This window comes from Gobio gobio (genome assembly GCF_949357685.1).
Source record: "Gobio gobio genome assembly, chromosome: 6".
NCBI classification, from domain to species: Eukaryota; Metazoa; Chordata; class Actinopteri; order Cypriniformes; family Gobionidae; genus Gobio; species Gobio gobio.
This window is the reverse complement of record NC_137102.1, coordinates 38870858-38885602: the sequence shown is the minus strand read 5'-3', so window position 1 is coordinate 38885602 and position 14745 is coordinate 38870858. Positions and strand designations below refer to the sequence as shown.

General features: G+C 38.8%; 1 protein-coding gene across 1 annotated transcript in view; it reads right to left on the bottom strand.

Moving 5' to 3' along the window:
- Positions 1-593: 593 nt before the first annotated feature.
- The window catches only part of LOC307128006 (NACHT, LRR and PYD domains-containing protein 3-like), a 46248-nt gene continuing 32096 nt past the window's right edge, over positions 594-14745 (bottom strand). The window contains exons 2-11 of the mRNA XM_079819523.1: positions 14618-14711; positions 14351-14513; positions 14130-14255; positions 13899-14024; positions 13668-13793; positions 7422-9230; positions 4985-5158; positions 4594-4764; positions 2468-2514; positions 594-2386 (exon numbers count right to left, since the gene is read on the bottom strand). Of these exons, the coding sequence (XP_079675649.1) occupies positions 1860-2386; positions 2468-2514; positions 4594-4764; positions 4985-5158; positions 7422-9230; positions 13668-13793; positions 13899-14024; positions 14130-14255; positions 14351-14499 (3255 nt within the window). The 5' untranslated portion in view covers positions 14500-14513; positions 14618-14711 and the 3' untranslated portion in view covers positions 594-1859. The remainder of the gene's footprint in view (positions 2387-2467; positions 2515-4593; positions 4765-4984; positions 5159-7421; positions 9231-13667; positions 13794-13898; positions 14025-14129; positions 14256-14350; positions 14514-14617; positions 14712-14745) is intronic.

Here is a 14745-nt window from a genome sequence, read left to right as displayed (position 1 = left end):
ATTTAACCGCTTTATTTTAAACTTCATTTTGATTTTGACTGTCATGATTGCTCTTTCTCTTACTTTTTACTTTATTTCTCTCTAATGTTCAATAATTAAACTATTTTTATTGTAATAAGCGTCTATTGAGACAAAGATTTATCGTTTTTTTCTTTCCCAGAACTAGTGTAGGTCATGTAACTTTAACTGTTAAAAAGAAAATACATTCATAGGAGGTGGGTCTGTCTCTACGCGTTCTGTAGCCCAGAGTTGGGGCCGACGGCTGGACCATAGCGCAAGCAATGTTGATTCAGCATAATTGACGGACAGCTAACGTTATGCTGCGTTCACACCAAACCCGAATAGAGCGTCTGGCGCGAGTGATTTCAGTGTAAATCAATGGAAAGGCGCGTTGACGCGCGTCTGGAGGTCCCACGGCGCGTTCGCGCGAACTGGACGCGAATTGAGCCGCTTGCCGCTGCTCTGATGTCCTGTAGTGGTTCGTCTTGTGCTGATCTAACGGCCGATCTTTGGTGTCATGAATCTATAATTTGTTGTCTGCCAAATCGTTTTGATTGAGGGCAAAGAGAAGTTTCATAACTTTTTTTTTTTTTGGATATTTAAATATACATGCAGTGAAAATAATATAGGAGTTGCCTGGACCATATTTCTGTGGCTATTAATGCTTTATATATATTTTTAATGAAAATGAAAAGAGGCAGAGGGGTGTTTTATGACATATTTCTCCTGGAGCGCCTTAAACACGCGAATGGATTCAAAATGTTCACGCGTCAAACTAGACGCGGTAGACGCAATTTTGATGCTCTATTTGCATTGGTGTGAACGCAGCATTAATTTGCGGTGACGCCGGCGAGTACAATCTGTAGTTCGGGGGCCCCCTAGTGGCGGCGGGGCTCTAAGCAGCCGCTTAGTTCGCTTATAGGGAGAGCCGGCTCTGGTTTCATGCATATAGTCATGTTAATAGTGTCCTATGTAAACATGTTCTGCATTTATTTTTCAGTTTTTTTTTTTTTCATGAAAATCGAAAATATGAAGAAAAATATAGTAGCCAGTGGGCAAATATGTTGTATGCACCCCTTCAATGTCAAATTTGAATAGGAGGAGAACATTTAACTCAAAATAACTGCTTTCAACAGATCAATCTTTATTCATAAACACATTTATAATGTATAAAAGTCGAAGAACATTCGATACAAACTGAAAAAAGCTGCATCTATCTTATAATCTTTTGAATATGTGGGTTAAGTTATGTTTTAGGTTGGATATTATGAAAGCAAAAAGCACTAAACAAGACCAAAAATCTTGATTTATCAACCTATTAACACAGTATACCCCATGATATATGTACTTAAAAGTAATTTGCTTGGACTTTTGACTAAGTATACAACAAACTATAATCTCTTGTAATCTGTTGTTTTGTTTGTATGATTCTAGAGACCTTCATGATTATATATGTATGTCAATACATATGTTTTTTGTTGTATATGTCAACAAAAAAAATACTTATTAGTAACATGAAAATGACCTTTCTTTGGGAGGGTTTGCCTTAGCCTTGCTTCCTGGAAGTAGGGGTAGGAAGTTGGCACCCTCATGTGACAGGAAGGAAGTTTGGTTGTTTGCTTGCATGTCAATGAGACATAAAACATGGATAACATCTAGAAAAATACTTACAAAAGGAAAATGACAACTATACACTGCAGAAACTATAGTTGCCTGTGGGCTTAAATGGGTTAGTGGAGAATACAGTCAAATGGCCGATTGTATACAAGTTTAATGTAAATGGTTGTAGGCCTATATATAGGTTGCGACAATAAAAGCAAATAAAAATAGTTTGAAAACCACTGTCTTAAAGGATGATGTTAAATCTGACACAGAGACACTGAGGAATTATTATAAAGCCCAAATCCAGCATAGAGGGGTTCAGTGAATGTGGTGGTGAATGTGTGTAAGTGTGTGAGTGTGTGTGTGTCAGAGATGCTGTAGAAGGACAGAATGCCAGCTGACACATCCACATACACTCCAACTCTATTAGACAGGGGTGAAGAGGGAGGAATGTTTGTGTTATTATTATTGTGCCAGGCACAATAAATCGTGTCGCAACAGTACAAATTCCAGGACATTTCATTGAGTCCAAAACGACTACTCCCTTCTTTCTTGTTGATTCCTTTATATGACACTGCTACATGACTCCAGCCACTCCATTCAACCTCCCAGTAACAGCGTCCAGTCAGACTTTCTCGACACAGAACCTGCTCAAAGCGCTGAAATCTCTCTGGGTGATCAGGATATGGATGCTCCTCTTTTACACATGTTGTTTTTTTGTTCCCTTCAAAGACAGTGAGACGAGTGTGTGCTGTGTTTGAATCCAGTGAGAGATCGTAGGCATCTGAACACAAGAAGAGAGGTCAGAACATCTTTGACATCATTAATTATGCATAGGTGTGTTTGAATGTGTGAGAGGACTTACATTTTTGCAGTCCTGGAACGATCCTGAATTGTCCTCCATGGTCCAAACTGAACAGAGAAAGAAATGTACACACAAACAAATGATGTTCAATGGACTGATAACTTATGTCTAATGAAATAGTTTCACTGTTGTGTAAAATAGATACAGCAGTACCAAGTTGAGGAAAGATAATTTAATTCTGTATTTGAACCTGATAGACCACAACAAAGGTGTTAAAAGCGTACTGCAAATTGTGATAACATTTGACCTCTTGGCACTAATGTAAAAATACAGCATATCAAAGGAAAACATAAAATCAAGTTGTATTTATTAGGTTAATGATATACGTGCTCTCATAACAGTTCAACAGTGAAACGTGACCCCTCGAACAGTCACGCGCTGCCCCACGTTCCTAATGTTTGAACGCGACACATACCGGTATCATCAAAATTCATATCATAACAAAAATAAATACCGATATTCGGTATGAACCGGTATACCACCCAGCACTAAGGCTCAGATCCTTTAATGTGTGCAGAGCCATGATACAGATGTTTTACCACTCAGTGGTGGCCAGTGTAATTTTTTACTCTGTAGTGTCCTGGGGTAGCAGGGTGAAGGCAGCTGACGCCAATAGTCTTGACAAACATTTCAGGAAAGAAGTGTCTGTCCTCGGAGTGGAATTAGAGTCTCTGGAGGAGGCGGTATGGAAGAGGTATACATCCCCTGTATACCACGCTGCACTCATACCAGAGCGTCTTCAGCAGCAGGCTGAGAACACCGCAATGCACTACAGAACACCACAGAAAGTAATTTATTCCGGTAGCTATCAAGCTGTACAACTCCTCTCCCTTCTGCAGGATGAACATCTGTAAACCTGTGTAATACTTCACCTGTGTAATATTTTACTTGTGCAATAGTATTGTTACGGATGTATGGTGCAGCAGTGAAGAGGAGATTTGGGACTTCCACAAAGATAGGTTTTATTCGGATAAACATCGGACAGAACACCACACAGCATACACATAACGTAGACCAGACAAAGATTGGGTGAACAAGAGGAAACTAAATACAAACACTGATGACTGATTAACGAGGGGCAGGTGATACAGGTGATTAACTAAACAGCTGAACAGAACTAGACTAACAAGGGAACACGTGATGCATGAAACGAAACGCAACAGGAACAGACCGACATGTAACAAGTATATGGTCTTACTTGTGTAATACTTGTCCATTTATTTTTATTTTCACTTAACCTGTTTATTGTACTGCTGTCTACCTTTTTGTTTATTTTTTATTTATCTTTATTCATTTATTTATTGTATTATTTATTTATTTCCCCCCTTTAATGTATTTTTCACTGTCAAATATCCTTTGCTTCACTGTTGATACTTCTTGTAAGCAAACAACTTTCCGGCATTGTAATTTCCCTAGGGATTAAAAAAACTTCTCTCTCATCTCTCATCTCAGTTATTAATGTATTTTTTAAGTCAGCTTGACCTTCAACTAAAGCCCTCTCCCAAATTGCACACTTCATTTGCACTTGTGGTCACAAGATCGTAGGGTGTCCCATTTGTAATTTTAGGTTTCAGATGGGTGCTCGCGAGCACCCCCTTTCCACCCAATACGTGCCTGCGATGCGCACCTTTGCTGAGCCTGCAATACAGTGAGTGAATTGGATGCAGACAGTTGAGTTCTGCTGTCACTGGACATGTGCAAGTGAGCAAATTTAACCCTTTAGGATTTTTATTGAGAAAAATGTAGAAAAACCATGAACAAAAGACTTGAAAAATCAGCTATAACACATATCTACAAGTCTTTTTATTACACTGGGATGCACAGTTTTCACTCAGGAGCCGTTTTTTCATACACGCACACATATACACATGGCATACATACATATGCATGCTTACACATTCCCACACCACATGCAAAAGATTCTCGAATGTTGTTGAATATGTTCGGATTTATTAATCGTAATGATTTAATTCTGATTGAAACAAAAAGTGTCCATGTAAACATGGGCTATTGACAGATAAAGTCAGCTAAAAACAGCAGGAGCACAAGACATTTTTTTTTTCTTCAAGAAACATCTAAACAAAGATTACACGCAGATAGATATACGAGTTAACTACCCTACTTACTTGAGTATCTTCAGTGAGCAGTTTGGATCCATCAATTTGTCAAGCAGCTTGACTCCTGAATCACCTGGGTGATTGTAGCTCAGATCCAGCTCTATCAGGTGTGAGGGATTTGAACTCAGAGCTGAAGACACACAACCACAGCCTTCCTCTGTCACCATACAGCCAGACAACCTACAGAGAGAGTAGTTTTAAAATGTAATTCATGTTTTTTTTTCTTTTTGGCAGCCACTGACCATTTACATGTTTTATGTTTAAAGGTGCTATATATGATTTGTACATGCATATAGACAAACTTTCACACACACACACACACACACACACACACACGCTAATATATATATATATATATATATATATACACATATATATGGAAAATGTTACTGTTACACACTTCAGTATCTGCAACTGACAGATTGGACTCTTCAGTCCATCAGATAGTAGCTTCACTCCTGAATCCCGCAGGTCATTGTTACTCAGGTCCAGCGCTCTCAGGACACAGTTTGAGGATTGAAGAGCTGATGACAAGCTCTCACAACTCTGACCAGTGAGATTACAGCTGGATAATCTGAATGAAAGCCAAATACAAGTTTCAGTGCGTGTAATATACAGCTATATATTATATATAATGCAAAATAAAAAGGCAAAAGAAACAGAGGTGCCACTAAATACATTTCAGAATTATATGGTCTATCTCAGTGGTGTCCAATTGGTAGATCACAATCGTAATCACTTTCAATTGAGCTGGAGGTGATCCAGATGACTCCGATCTTTCAAATATTCCTATTTAATAATTGTCTCATCGACACAACATCCTCAATAAACCTGTCTCCGGCGTGATGACTCAAACCTTTCGAATATTCTGATCTAATATGACTTCTGACAAGTAATGTTGCCAGAATCATAATCATATACTGCTGAACTGGCATGAACTGGCACCCTGACTGAGCTTGGTTTCTCCCAAGTGTTTTTTTTCCCTCCATTATACCACTTGATGGAGTTTTGGTTCCTTGCCACTGTCGCCTTTGGCTTGGCTTGCTCAGTTGGGGACACTAAATACTCAACTAAATATTCAAATAAATTAAATTACTGATCTGCACGCATTGACACTATATGATAGTTGAAATGAGCTGGATGACATCACCGTTTTCTCCAGAGCGGCATTATTTTCCTGTTTAACACTGTGAAGCTGCTTAGAAACAATCGGCATTGTAAAGAGCGCTATATAAATAAAGGTGTCTTGAGCGCTAAATGATTTGGTTAAATTATTAACAGTCATAACCTACAATTTATACGAATTGTATTTATAATAATAATTTGTTACATTTGTATAGTGCTTTTCTGGGTACTCAAAGCGTTTTACATATGGAAGGGGGGAATTTCCTCAACCACTACCAATGAGCAGCATCCACCTGGATTATGCGATGGCAGCCATTTTGCGCCAGAACGGCCACCACACATCAGTTTATGAGAGGAGACAGAGTAATGAAGCCAATCAGTATATATATATATATATATATATATATATATATATATATATATATATATATATATATATATATATATATATATATATATATATATATATATATATATATATATATATATATTTATTAGGGCTGTATATATTAGAGAGGAGACAGAGTGATGAAGCCAATCAGTATGTATGTATGTATGTATGTATGCATGTATGCATGTATGTATGCATGTATGTATGCATGTATATGTACGTATAATATATATAATAATACTAATATTTATATTTTACAATTTTTGTAAAACAATTTTTTTATTTTCTTTTAACTGCTGGGTTACCTGTTAATATACAGACAGCCTATGACTAAAAATCATTAGAAAGGTCTAAGGATTTATTGTAAAATTATTATTATAAAAATCTGTGCTTTTTATCTGTGATATTTCATATTAAAGACATAGACTTTTAGAAAATAAATTTATATGAGCCTCTTATGCATCAACTGTGGGGAAAAAAAACTCCTGTATATTTAAGAAAAACATAGATTGCCATATATATTTTTTTAGAGAGAAGTATTATTTTTCTCATTTGTTACAAAAAGTTTCCTTCATACTGGAGGCCAGAGGGCGCCCCCGAGTAGAAACTCCACATTACAGAGAAGTAATAGTTTTCAGGAAATCCCTATGGGAAATCCCTAATGTGAAGCTGGCTGTAGGCTGAATAAAAAGAAAACAGAAACGCTTTGACTGATTAAACATAAAGACAATTAACACGACTGCATCAAGATATGGTGTATTTGAGTTCTTCAAGCCTTCTCGGGTATTTTCATAATAATAAAAATGTAAATAATAAAAACATAAATATGCAGTGCTGATTGACATAGACTTTATCACTGTATAGAATACTGTCTGCCTCAGTCTGTGATAAGAAGCCACGTCAGCTCGACTGACTGACTATATGGAGTTCAAACATGTTATTAAACGTATTTTGTTGGACAACAGGTTTATGAATGCTTCACATTACTAGTTTGTGAAGATGTTCTCTTGATTTATTGAATTTACATATTCATACAACAAAATATTCTGAGGGCCATGACAATTTTGTGAATATGATAAAAAATACTGGCTGGAAACTTTTTAATAAAACACTAATGGGGAAATAGTTAAGATACATTTATTTGTTTACTGAGAAAAATAGGTAGATTGCATTTAAACAAAAGTTGGTTACCTCTGTTCAACCTAATGAACAATTAGAATATTAAATTTCTCAATGCCTTTAAAAGAGACTTGCATCTGATTGCCAAGTTATGTAAAAACATTAAGACTCTTCAATAAGTAAACAAGGACAAAACACTCACATAGATTTTCTGCAGTTGATCACAGCTGGTATCAGTCTTCTTCTACCCTCATCTGATGTGTTGTATTTCTTGAGGTCCAGCTCATCCAGCACCTCCTCTGACATCTGAAGCATGTAAGCGATTGTTGAGCAGTGAACTGGAGAGAGTTTCTTCTTTGAGTGTTTGTCTGATTTCACAAACTCCTGAATCTCTCTGGACAGAGTCTGATCTTTCACTTCCAGCAGACATAGGAACAGATTGATGGATCTTTCAGTGGAGAGAACACGATCATCTTTGATCTTTTCTTTAATGTACTGTGTGGTTTCTCTGATGCTCTCTGAGCTGTTCTCTGTGTGTGTAAGTAGATCCTGTAAGAGTCTCTGATTAGACTCCAGTGAGATGCCCAGCAGGAACCGCAGGAACAGATCCAGCTGTCCATTCTCACTCTCAAGGGCTTCATCTATTGCTGCTTCAAACATATTATGCAGTGCAAAAAACTTAAGTGCTTCCATTGTTGTACAAAGATGGTAGTGAAAAACATAGAAAGCAGCGAGAAACTCCTGAACGCTCAGATGAATAAAGCTGTAGACTTTCCTCTGATGGATCACAGATTCTTCCTTAAATATATCTGTGCAAATCCCAGAATACACTGAGGCGTCAGTGACGTCTATGCCACTCTCTCTCAGGTCCTCCTCATAGAACATCACATTGCCCTTCATCAGCTGTTTGAAAGCCACTTCAGCAAGTTTCACAATCACTTCTCTGTTGGACTGCAGGAGTTTCTCTGGATCTCTCTCTTCATATTTCTGATTCCTCATTTTGATCTGAATCAGCAGGAAGTGGATGTACATTTCAGTCAGAGTTTGAGGGATTTCTCCACTTAGATTTTCTTCCAGGAGCTTTTGAAGCACAGTGGATGAGATCCAGCAGAAAACAGGTATGTGGCACATGATGTGGAGACTTCTTGCTCTTCTGATGTGTGAGATGATTCTACTGGCTTGATGCTTGTCACTGATTCTCTTCCTGAAATATTCCTCCTTCTGAGGCTCATTGAATCCCTGAATCTCTGTCAGACGGTTGATGTATTTGGAGGGGATCTGATTGGCTGCTGCTGGTCTGGAGGTGATCCAGATGAGAGCAGAGGGAAGCAGCTCTCCTTTCATGAGCTTTGTCATCAACACATCCACTGATGAAGTCTCAGTCACATCACAAACTTTCTGAGCATCTGAAAACAGTGTGATTCTGCTTTCATCCAGACCATCAAAGATAAACACAACTTTACACTCCTCATAAATCTTTGAGTCCAGATCTTGAAGTTCAGGATGAAAGTCCAGCAGAAGTCTGTGAAGACTGTACTGATGATCTCGGATCAAGTTCAGCTCTCGAAATGGAAGTACAAACATGAAATCTATATCCTGATTGGCTTTTCCCTCGGCCCAGTCCAGAATGAACTTCTGTACAGAGACAGTTTTTCCGATTCCAGCGATGCCTTTAGTAAGGACTATCTTGATTTTCTCTTTCTCCTCACATCCTGGTTCAGGTGAGGCTGTAAAGATGTCATTGCAGAAGATTGGAGTGTCTTGTGATTGTTGCGTTCTGGCTGATTTCTCCATCTTTAAAACCTCATGTTCTTCAATCATTCCTTCACTCTCTCCCTCTATGATGTAGAGCTGTGTGTAGATCCTGTTCAAGAGGGTTTCATTCTCTTGGAGTTTAATTCCCTCAAATAATCTCTCATACTTGTTCTTCATGATGGTTTTGTGTCTGTCTTTGACTTTCTGTAGGACATCATCTACTGGTCGAGTCTCCAGTTCTCCAGTCTGATCATCTCTATTCACAATGTTGAGTAAAAAAAAAAAATACATACATGGAATAAATATTATAAAAAAGTATTTAAATTATGAACACAATTAAAATGTAAACCACTACAAATTTCTTGTATTTTACATTTATTTCATGTCTTACATATTGACTCTGGAATTATAGTTAATTTTCCATTACTGAACTTTTGTACATAGACTTGAGGTGAAAAAAACCCCCCATCTCTTAGGTCCTGTTAACAGCTGGTATTAACCCCTTCAGTGTCAGCGATCGCCGAAGGCCCCATATTACTGTTGTTCAAAATTCACACTTTCTTTATCTGGACAAACTGAGTATCATTACAAAGATTAAAGACTCCAGCTTCAATATTTGACCATTGTTTATGATAAAACTGGGTTTCAGTGAGATTAATTTCTTAGTTATGTCAGTAATGCAAAATAATCTATCTGTAATGAACAATATTTTTTAATCAAATGTCACACGCAAATTAATTTTCTCTCTTGTCTGCAGCAGTTCAGTTGTGTCCACACAGCTGCAATGAACAGCGTTTGCTATGGCTCATAGTTCAAAAGTATTTGGAGAAATATTGATTTATCACCACAATGTTTGCAAAATATTTAGTTTTATTTTAAACAGAATATCATTTCTATTCATTTCCAACTGAATTATCCGATCTGACAGCTAAAACAGTGATCACAGCGAGCTCTGTCTCTCCTCTTCCTGATTTGCGTCAGATATAAGTCATTGCACGTTCATTCGATGTCTAAAGCTGTCAATCATCATACGTGACTCAATACTGCCCTCCTGCATGACGCTGTCCTCTGTTCACTTCCTCGTCCTGTGCTCAGTGAAGAACGAACCAATTCTATGAAGCTAATAAATACACAATAACTATGGCATCTGTTTTGTGTGTGATTTCATGCGATTACGGTTATTTTTATATCAATAATGGATATTTACATTATAAATGCTAAGCAGGTGTAGCGATGAGCTCCATATAAATGCTAAATAAACAACATGTCCTCCAACCAATAGGCCTATATAGGTCGTTTGTCACTTCCCTGAAATACGACCCATTAGAGCGTTTACTAAAGGCGTGCCCCTATCGACAATAGGACACTTTTATTTGAATTCATGAAATACGACCCATAAGAGCGTTTACTAAAGGTGTGCAGATATCAACAGGACACTTTCATTTCACTGCTTTGTTTCCTTATATTTGTGTCATATTTCAAGGTTTGCATAGCTCAATTTATAGAGCATTGCAAAAACAACATCATGTAATCATGTGATCATGCAATCGTGGGTTCGATCCCAGGGAACGTGTGTTCATAAAGTGTATATGCACTAGAGTATGGATACCCAACCCGAGCCCGATGGAACCTGTCAGTAACTGACGGGCCGGGCCGGGTTGAGACAGATATTTAGAAATAATGTTCGGGTTTGGGTCGGGCTCGGTCACGGTCACGTCAGCTCGATAAGACATTGAACATTTGCTTATTATGTAGGTAGCCAATGGGCCTGTTTAACTTGATGCAAAGGTATGTTTTTGTGATTAAAATTAATTAAAAATATTACCCTAACATCCGTAGTCCTGTGTGCGGAAATTTGTTTATGTAGCTCTGACAACGCGCAACATGTGCGTGCATATTGCATATTAGGCTACATGTGACTGGCAGCGCAACTTCAGCGCTGCAGGCAGGACCATCGAGCAGAGGAAGACAGCCTTGAAGCCATCCACAGTAGATGCAATCCTTTTTCTGCATAAAAACCTGGATTAGCCTAAACTTTGATGGATGGATTATGTAAATAGATCCCATGTTGCAGTTTAGTAGCCATACAGTTTTCGAGAAAAATGGTAAGAGTGATTTTCATTTCAAGAAGCTGCATTTGTGTTACGTTAATGTTTTGTTCTGTTAGCTTGGGCCATTTTTGGTAGACCTTTGTTCATTTAATTTCAATTGGTTATTTGATTGGGCCCTGTGTTAACGTGTGTATTTGTTTCCCCGTCTGCGCGCTGATGCGCTCATCTGTAAACATTTCAGAATGCCTTCCTACAGTTGCTTAATAAAAGCAGGCTTTCCACACGAACAAACGTACATGTGTCATTAGTATGAGGAAAAAAAATAGATTCGGGTTCGGGTCGGGCTCGGACATAAATATCTTAATGCCTGTCGGGCTCGGGTAGGGTTTGGTTACTGCTCTGTCGGACGCGGGCCAGGCTCGGAGAGAAAAATGCGGCCTGATCCGCACTCTAATATGCACTATACAGTGGGGCAAAAAAGTATTTAGTCAGCCAACAATTGTGCAAGTTCTCCCACTTAAAAATATGAGAGAGGCCTGTAATTTTCATCATAGGTACACTTCAACTATGAGAGACAGAAAAAAAATCCAGAAAATCACATTGTCTGATTTTTAAAGAATTTATTGGCAAATTATGGTGGAAAATAAGTATTTGGTCACCTACAAGAAAGCAAGATTTCTAGCTCTCACAGACCTGTAACTTCTTCTTTAAGAGGCTCCTCTGTCCTCCACTCGTTACCTGTATTAATAGCACCTGTTTGAACTTGAAATCATAAAAGACACCTGTCCACAACCTCAAATAGTCCAACTCCAAACTCCACTATGGCCAAGACCAAAGAGCTGTCAAAGGGTACCCGACACAAAATTGTAGACCTGCAACAGGCTGGGAAGACTGAATCTGCAATAGGTAAGCAGCTTGGTGTGAAGAAATCAACTGTGGGAGCAATTATTAGAAAATGGAAGAAATACAAGACCACTTATAATCTCCCTCGATCTGGGGATCCACGCAAGATCTCACCCCGTGGGGTCAAAATGATCACAAGAACGGTGAGCAAAAATCCAAGAACCACACAGGGGGGACCTAGTGAATGACCTGCAGAGAGCTGGGACCAAAGTAACAAAGGCTACCATCAGTAACACTACGCCACCAGAGACTCAAATTCTGTCCCCCTGCGTAACTGGGACCAAAGTAACAAAGGCTACCATCAGTAACACTACGCCACCAGGGACTCAAATTCTGTCCCCCTGCTTAACCCAGTACATGTCTGGGTCTGTCTGAAGTTTGCTAGAGAGCATTTGGATGATCCAGAAGAGGATTGGGAGAATGTCATATGGTCAGATGAAACCAAAATAGAACTTTTTGGTAAAAACTTGTCGTGTTTGGAGGAGAAAGAATGCTGAGTTGCATCCAAAGAACACCATACCTACTGTGAAGCATGTGGGTGGAAACATCATGCTTTGGGGCTGTTTTTCTGCAAAGGGACCAGGACGACTAATCCGTGTAAAGGAAAGAATGAATGGGGCCATGTATCGTGAGATTTGAAGTAAAAACCTCCTTCCATCAGCAAGGGCATTAAAGATGAAACGTGGCTGGGTCTTTCAGCATGACAGTGATCCCAAACACACCGCCCGGGCAACGAAGGAGTGGCTTTGTAAGAAGCATTTCAAGGTCCTGGAGGGGCCTAGCCAGTCTCCAGATCTTAACCCCATAGAAAATCTTTGGAGGGAGTTGAAAATCTGTGTTGCCCAGCGACAGCCCCAAAACATCACTGCTCTAGAGGAGATCTGCATGGAGGAATGGGACAAACTACCAGCAACAGTATGTAAAAACCTTGTGGAGACTTACAGAAAACGTTTGACCTCTGTCATTGCCAACAAAGGGTATATAACAAAGTATTGAGATTAACTTTTGTTATTGTCCAAATACTTATTTTCCAACATAATTTGCAAATAAATTCTTTAAAAATCAGACAATGTGATTCTCTGGATTTTTCTTCTCATTCTGTCTCTCATAGTTGAAGTGTACACCTATGATGAAAATTACAGGCCTCTCTCTTCTTTTTAAGTGGGAGAACTTGCACAATTGGTGGCTGACTAAATACTTTTTTGCCCCACTGTATATATTATATACACATACACACACATACATACATACATACATACATAGTATATGTATGTATAAATGTCACGTACTGCTCCGAGACACAAAGGGTTAGGATCCAAATGCAGCTTTATTTTAAAAGGTAATCCACACTCTTAGTCAACAAATAGGCAAGAGGTCATAACAGGTAATCAGTCCAATCAGGCAAACAAGACAATAGGGGCAGGCAAAAGGGTAGTCAGAGACACAGGCAAGACTTTCAACAAGACAATCATGGAAAAACAATCAGAATTGCAGAGTGAACAAAACAAGACATCGCAATGAATGACGGCCATGACCAGGCTTATAAAGTGTGAGTTAACAAGGTAATGGGGTGCATGTGGATGTAATCAGGAAGGAAGTCCGGGTAGTGAGTGATGTGTGAATGCATGAGTGAATGCACCCCTAGTGAATTCAGTGTGTTTTTAGCTCGCATGAATTGTCGTATATTAGTTTCACTAGATAAGTTAAAAATCACCCACAAGCTATATGTTGATACTCACATTGGGGCAGAGGTTACTGGTTCATCACTAAGGTCAGGAGGAAGATTCAATGATATGTCACTCTTCAGAGACAAACAGCTGGGTTCTGGAGAGGATGTTCTCTGTCGCCTCCTCTTCCAGGAGAAACTGAGACAAACAGAAACATACAGAAATATTTCTTCCTTCAGTTCTGCCTGCCATTTAATTTATTATGAGCAAGTCTGTTGTCTCTAATACTGGATAGAGTCTCACCTGGGGTCAGAGGTCACTGGTCCATCACTGAGGTCAGGAGGAAGATTCAATGATATGTCACTCTTGAGAGACACACAGCTGGGTTCTGGAGATGATGTTCTCCGTCTCCTCCTCTTCCAGGAGATACTGAGACATACAGAAACATACAGAAATATTTATTCCTTCAGTTCTGCCTGCCATTTAATTTATTATGAGGAAGTCTGCTGTCTCGAATACTGGATAGAGTCTCACCTGGGGTCAGAGGTCACTGGTCCATCACTGAGGTCAGGAGGAAGATTCAATGATATGTCACTCTTTAGAGACACACAGCTGGGTTCTGGAGATGATATTCTCCGTCTCCTCCTCTTCCAGGAGATACTGAGACATACAGAAATATTTCTTCCTTCAGTTCTGCCTGCCATTTAATTTATTATGAGCAAGTCTGTTGTCTCTAATACTGGATAGAGTCTCACCTGGGGTCAGAGGTTACTGGTCCATCACTGAGGTCAGGAGGAAGATTCAATGATATCTCACTCTTCAGAGACATACAGCTGGGTTCTGGAGATGATGTTCTCAGAGTCTCTTGCATCACTTCAGATGCAAAATTCTCTCTATTCTCCATAATGCGACACCTGACTTGTATATTGAAAACAGAAAACGTGAGAAAATATATCAATCAGTTTGTCTTTAAAAATGCATAGAAGACAATTGCTAAATAATAATTAAAAATAAATAATTACCTTTTCGCTTTAATCACCATGTGGAAATCTGATTTATGCAAACAATGTGCGTGATGATCAGGAAAACATGAGTCCTACTGTTTTGCAAGTGAAACTAATGGAGAAGGATAAAAAGAAAGGATAGTTTC